The sequence below is a fragment of the Papaver somniferum genome, chromosome 9 (assembly GCF_003573695.1).
Source record: "Papaver somniferum cultivar HN1 chromosome 9, ASM357369v1, whole genome shotgun sequence".
Taxonomy (NCBI): Eukaryota; Viridiplantae; Streptophyta; class Magnoliopsida; order Ranunculales; family Papaveraceae; genus Papaver; species Papaver somniferum.
This window is the reverse complement of record NC_039366.1, coordinates 112,875,630-112,882,880: the sequence shown is the minus strand read 5'-3', so window position 1 is coordinate 112,882,880 and position 7,251 is coordinate 112,875,630. Positions and strand designations below refer to the sequence as shown.

The window sequence follows — 7,251 nt, the reverse complement described above, 5'->3', positions numbered from 1 at the left end:
TAGAGTTCGTTGGGTGTTAAGACCCGCAACCTGGATTCCGAACCAATGTCGTCTGCCGACAGACCAACAAAACAAAAACACGACAGACTTCATGCAACAATAACGCCTTATTCCACAAAAGAAATTCAACAAAGACGCACAAGCACAACCCCTTTCAGCAATGTAAACATCAAAATAAATGAAATTACATCAGTACTCTTCAAGTACAGGTAAATCCTCTTCATCCGGAATTGCCATAATCCATTCCCCATCTTCATTAAGCACCATTCTTTTGTTCCTCTCAACCCACCATGAACCCGGAACTAAAATCTCATCCTTCAAATAATCACACGATTTGTTAACTAATGCAACACTTCTCTTCACTTTCAAGTCAAATTCTCCGTCCTTACCATTCCAACCTGCAACTATATGGAGAATAGCTTGTAGATTATGCCAATCACTTGGATTTTTCGAATCCTTCAAACTTTTTGATTTGCGAGTATCAATCACAAGCTCCACTCCGGTATAAGCATACCCCAATAACTTACTAGGATAGTGAGTTAGAAGATCGATTTCATTCTTTACGTGTAAAATCCGCAGGTTAGAAAACGAATCCAGCCTATCCTTAAATGCATCATTCCCTATCTGTGGGGAACCAAATACGATAGCCGTCACCGGAATTTTAGATAATCCGTTCTCGACCAAATCAAACGCGCTTAAAATCGCTAAACTTGCACCCAGACTATGACCTGTAAGTACTACACTTACATTTTCATCTCTGTACTTGGTCACTAGTGCTCGTATCTTTGTAAGCAACTGGGTTCTTGCACTTAACTTGGTGAACTGGGAATTTGGGTTATCAGAGTTGTAAACTGCAAGCCAACCTTTCATAACTTTTGGTTGATCATCATCTTCATCGTCTCCGTCCTCATCGTTGTCATTTTTGCAGGTGAAGAAATCATACCAATGGCGCTCATCCTTAGTAGTTGTAGCTAGCGTTTCCGGCTTCAATAACGGCTTAACTGACGTCTGCACAGCCTCAAGAACATTCATCCATTCAAGTGTTCTTATCGTTCCACGCCACGCTACATATATTTCCCGTCTTCCTAATCTTTCACTAGCTTCGTCAGTGCTAACTGCGATGTAACCAATCCAGTTAGATTCAGTGCTCCAAGCTTCATCGGAGTACGAGAAACATAAGAAAGCTTTTGGGAGGTCGATTTTCGATGTTGCATAGAGAAACGAATCGACGATGTAATCATTTTCTGCCAACTTGTTAGCAACTTTCTTGAAAAACCCAGTTTTCCCAAAACGACAACTACCGCAGTATTTAGAGTGTTCATCGCTGTCGAATGAGTCGTATGTTCCTTGACAAAAATCGCCGCACCGGAGTATCAGGTTCCGAAGGTTTAAATCAAGTGGTTCGAGTAAGCCTTTCCACTGATTGCTTCCTAGTATTTCCTCCCATTCAGTTTTAGACATCTCCATTTTGTTCACAAAATTGAGCAAATTTTGCCAGGAGTTCTCTCAAGAGATTCAATGGCAAAAGTCTTAATAGTGGTCTGAAATGGGTTTCATCGTATAAGGGATAAAGAGGGATAAATAATGTCTATAGCAGCCAAGGCATAATTGTCTTTACATTAAGACGTGTAATACTGTAGTTTGTTTAGCGAACATTTGAAAATAGCAAATAGAGATGATGACCAACACAGACGGCTAAGTTAGCACCTAATTGTATTCTGATTATGACAGTAGAATGGATTAATTTAAGCGGGGACCCCAACCCTTAAAGATAGAAGGAACTCGATTATTCTCGAGGGATAAGAAGTCTGTGGTGTAGATTATTTCTTATTTAGACTGTTTCCTTTTCAAGGGATAACGTAGGCCCGGTATATAAGTAGGGTGAAGTAGATTTTAAGAGCAAACGGCCCTAAGGCTTAGGCTTAAGGCCTTCCAATCTAGCATATAGATTGGAAGTTCACGTCAGCTAAGAATCTAAGATAACCGCTAAATCTTATGACAATTCTATTCTAGTATACTAGTCGCAAAATCAATCAACGAGGCTATGCTGAGTGGAACAACACAAAACCATAAAATATCTGTTGAATTTAAGATGTTTGATGATCATGGATGTTTTGGAGATGTATGTGCATAGGTTTAGTGTTGCTCATGATACAGAGCTCCTATATATGGAGCAAGATTGTTCAAAACTCACACTTTTTATTATTGTTCTTGCTCAAGTATTACATATGAGATTCATTGCCTATTTATAGGCTTCATTTACCGACTACCATACACTCTAGTTTTTTCTAGAGTTTTCTTAGTACAGACTTACTTGACTAACTTCACATTCTTACACAACTTTGTTAACTGTCTAGATTTTTCCTTTCTAATCTCTTACTGACTCACTAGGCTATTATACTAGCTTTGTTCACACCACAGAACTCTTTGGACTTTATTTGGACATTACAAATTATGATATTCCAACACTCCCCCGTAATTTGTAATGGCCTCGATTTTTGATCTTCACCCAATATCTTTGCTTTTTTCTTTGCCCTTCTTGCTTAGGTTTTACAGGTTATACTCACTCTTCTTATTAGTATTTTTTGTATTCTACTCTCTCAGATTTTTTTTTCTCTGAACTTCTTTTCTTTTTCATTCTCTTATTCCCTTCTTAAAGATTGTAATTTAACCGAACGTACCTTTTCATTTCCATGGAACTCCTCCTTCAACGTAACCCATGGGTCTTTTGTTATTGCAGCTCCCATTATTCGCGGAAAAATTGTATCGTCCATAGCCATCTGAATTGTGTATAAAGCTTTATGGTCTTTCAATTTCATGTTCTTCAATTCATTTCGTTGTTTCGGAGTTGTTGTTGTATTCTCGGTCAGGGTAACACCACTTTCGACAACATCCAAAGATCTTGAGATAAGAAGTATGTTTTCATTTTGATACTCCAGAAATCATAATTCTCTCCGAAAAATATTGGTACAGCCACGGATTGATTAGAACTATTACTTGTCAACATGATTGTAAGCGGAAGTAAACGCCCGTTTCAATCGAACAAAGCTCTGATACCATGTTGAATTTAAGATGTTTGATGATCATGGATGTTTTGGAGATGTATGAGCATAGGTTTAGTGTTGCTCATACAGAGCTCCTATATGTGGAGAAAGATTGTTCTCTCAAAACTCACACTTTTTATTATTGTTCTTGCTCAAGTATTACATATGAGATTCATTGCCTACTTATAGGCTTTCATTTACTGATTACTACACACTCTAGTTTTCTCTAGAGTTTTCATAGTACATACTTACTTGACTAACTTCACATTCTTACACAACTTTGTTCACTGTTTAGATTTTCCTTTCTTATCTCTTACCGACTCACTAGACTATTCTACTAGCTTTGTTCATACCACAGAACTCTTTGGACTTTATTTGGACATTAAAAATTATGATATTCCAACAATATCTCACTCGGCACTGAACCATACAGCGAAAGGTTGATTTTTTTTTGTGCGTAACCGTTCAGCGAAACTATCTCGCTACTAGTTGGCATCCAAGATATATCTGGAGAGAGAAGTAGAAGAGAAGAATATACAATGATTTTTGTCTAATCTAGAAATCAAATCCAGCCCATAAGACTTAGCCTTAAGATGACCATGTTGTCAGTATTGTGGGGATTTGTCTGATTTTTTTTTCCTTTTTTTATGTAAACTTTTTGATTTCAGAAAAAAAAACTTTTTAGCATCTTATAAACAATTTGAGCTATGTTAATATTTTGCCTAAATAGTTTATACATATGTTGATAATGACTATTCAAGCCACAAAACATAAATAAGGAGACTGGTTTGGAAACTGATTTCTTCGCATTGGTTTTTAATGGTGATAGAGAGACATCAGGTTTTAGAAAGCTAATTCATTGCTTGTTACCTGAAGTTCGACAATATTTTAGACAAGAATCTAAAGATATGTTCATATTCCTCAAAAAACATAGATTTTTTTTTCTTCGGGTTTCACTTCCAAACGGATTTCTACAAGAGCAGCCTTAGATGCAGCTATCTTTGCAAGAGCATCCTTATTTGATTAGATTTTTAAAAACCTAGTTCTCCTTGAAGAGTTGTCTCTCATTTGAATATCTAGTTCCTCTTGAAGAGTTGTCTCTCTTTCAAATCATTCTCGGATATAGGAAACCCTGATGCAGATTCCACAAAATAGTCCGTCGAGTTCTCATGATAAAGAGTATCAACAACTTTTACCCAGTTTATGCACGAGTCATCTGAAAGGGTTTCAAAATCACAATCAGATTATTAACTGTTATTATCGTTGCAAGGCATATCGGTTGTGAGATTGGAATACGTGAACCTCCTCTAATATCAATTGAAAAGGAGAAGGTACCAAGTACAGCACCAAATTTTTGTTTGATGAGATTGGGAACTTATGTAGTACTTTTAACAATTAAAAGGATAAGAAACTTTTACTGTTGAAAAGTAAAAGCACTCACACACAAGAATTTTATTAACGAGGAAAACTAAAATGTGCGGAAAAACCTCGGGACCTAGTCCAGAACTTAAACACCACATTATATTAAGCCGCTACGTACACTAACACACTGTCAGACCTCGGATTGGACTATAGTTGAGAACAAATCGACCCTACGAGTAATTCATCTTCAGTTGTACTCTTTTATGTCTCTTGGATATCGCAAGACCCTAGAAAACACGATTATCCTGGATGGCGTCCTTTACAGGCCTAGGAGTTTCTTCAACCTAAATAAATACTTTTTGACTATTCTGCCTCTAACAGAAAACCTATTTAATTCCCTTTATATATATATTCTATCAAGGTTTGGAATTCTATTTGCAATAGACCAATTCCAGCAAACCTAAAGGATTTAAAACATTTACACTCTTACCAAAGATAAATCTACATGACTACCACCCCACAAGAACAATCTAAACAAATCAAACCAGAAGTTATTTAGATATCTATATTATGGAATCACAAAATTTTGAGACGAATAGTACTTTGTGATTTTTATCTATCTCGTTCTTGATTTATAGTTTGTATATTACAAGATCAATAAGAACAAGATCCGGATAACAAGAACTATCAGGAAAAAAATAGTCTGACCATGCTTCACGAATCCCTTAGTGAAGTCTTTAGAGGTCGTAACCTAACACAGTTTCACCAGAGAAAACCTAGGTTTTAGAGGATGACTCTAGTAGCAACTAGGGCACAAAAGTGCCATGATTGAGATTTTATTGTGCATGGAGTCCTCTCTATATATATTGATGAACAAGGCTTGGCAGATTACAAACAAAGCTAGATTTTTGAACTAGTTTTTATACTTATGAATTTCTTTGTAACCAAGTCAGTTAAACTTCTCTAAATAGATTGTATATGTAAGCATATGAGAAGTTTTCCTTCAATCTTAAAGAAGATGTGTGCAACCGTAAGTATACGTAATGCACCAAGTGGTTTGCCAGAGAGCCACGGTTAAGTAGTTCAGGAACATATAATCTTAATTTATCACAAAGCCAAATCAGTTCGTGAACTTTCAAAACAGTTTGTGAACTGAAAAGTCGTCTTGTAACTCAGGAGCCTTATAGATTGACAAGTTCGCAAACTTCCTAAAACAGTTTGTGTACTTGAGAATATAAGGTGTACAAGAAACATTCAAAAACAACCAGTTCGCGAACTAGATTATGTACTATTGAATTAAAAAGTATCCAGAACTATCTCAAAATTGACTAGTTTGCAAACTGAGCAACCAGTTCGTGCACACGAGTTGATTAGGATTATTTAATCATTTTTTTATATTTATAAGTTCAAGTTCGTGAACTTGTAAAACCATATGTGAACTTTAAGAACCAACTTGACTACTCTTTATTGGTTGTATTCTTCTTTGTAATGTTCATCATTATGTTAAATTCATACGATTTGTCTTAGTAAATAGAATGGTATATATTATGAGTAAATAGGATAGTAGGTCTTCACATACCATTATTGATGAAGTTTCCATTAACGCAGTCTTTAATCTTCAAGGTCGATTGGTAAATTCTGATAAACAACTGCCATGCTTTATTCCCAGTAAACTGACTTTAGTAGACTATAAATCAAGACATAGTTTTGATCAACTAAAATTGAGAATAAGCTTGACATACCAAAACTTGTGAGTTTGACCTAGCGATGTTTTGATAGCGTGAGATTTTCTTTTAACAATGAGGGTTGAACTAGGGATGAGATTGTCTTTTATCAATGACGATTGAGCTTCATCTTCAGAACTCCCTTTTTACGCGTTAGTCTTTGGACATCTTTGATTTTAGTTTTTCTGAACCTAAAAGATAACTATTGACTCGAATTATGGTGAAAACAAAAATCCACCCCTAGTTATAAAATTGTCATTTTTCCTTAATGACTATTTTACCTTCATCTGAATTTCACCATCCACATTAATTCTCCTACTCGGAGTAGAACCTTGATTGTCAAGATCATACACCTACACCCTATTTTCTCTTCTGTTTATGTCAGACTTCATTAGACATTTTGGAGAGGCTTGATTGGGCTTGGTAGACAGGCCTTTATCTTGCAGGGTAGGCATCTTATGTGATGAGAGTCCGTTCAACTCCTTATAACTGAGAGTATTCTTGTCAAAAACAAACAAACTATGAACTTGTTTTTTTTTCCATGGGAAAGACCATGGATACCTCCACGGATAATCACGCCTTGAGAAAGAGAGAGAGATATGGATGACCGTGTATGGCCTTGTTGTTGGGAATTATTGACTTAGGTTTTCTTGTTTGAACCAAATTCTCTCTATCTACTCTAAAAATATGCCTTTTTGTACTCATTTCCATATTCGTTCTTTTTTGAAAAACTAAAGGAATGTATGGCCATGTGTGTGAGGCCGTTGGTTTGAGTATATGATGTCTTAACCACCTTTTGATATAACTAGAAAGTTCCCCTTTGTAAGATACTTGAAATTTTGAACTAAGGGTATTTTCATCAAAAATCCTTATGATCAGCATTGATGTATGGGAAAGAGAAAAACTTGAGATGCATGTATGTGATACCGACCGAGAAAGTAGAGATAGACTTGACCCCCTTTTTTTTAGTAGAATTCCCCTTTTCTAGAAAATATTTGAAATTATGATTATTGTCGTCAAAACCCTTATAGGTCTTCAATTGTTTATTTTCAAGAGTAAGCAATGGAATGAGCGATGTCCCACCTAACTAAGAGGTTGTTTCACGCGCATGGGAACGATTG

General features: G+C 36.0%; 1 protein-coding gene across 1 annotated transcript; it reads right to left on the bottom strand.

The window, feature by feature from the left end:
- On the bottom strand, positions 1-1,659 carry LOC113310930 (phospholipase A1-IIdelta-like). The gene has a single exon (XM_026559748.1). The coding sequence runs from the start codon at positions 1,465-1,467 to the stop codon at positions 190-192; it is 1,278 nt and encodes a 425-aa protein (XP_026415533.1). The 5' UTR covers positions 1,468-1,659; the 3' UTR covers positions 1-189.
- Between the last annotated feature and the right edge of the window lie 5,592 nt (positions 1,660-7,251).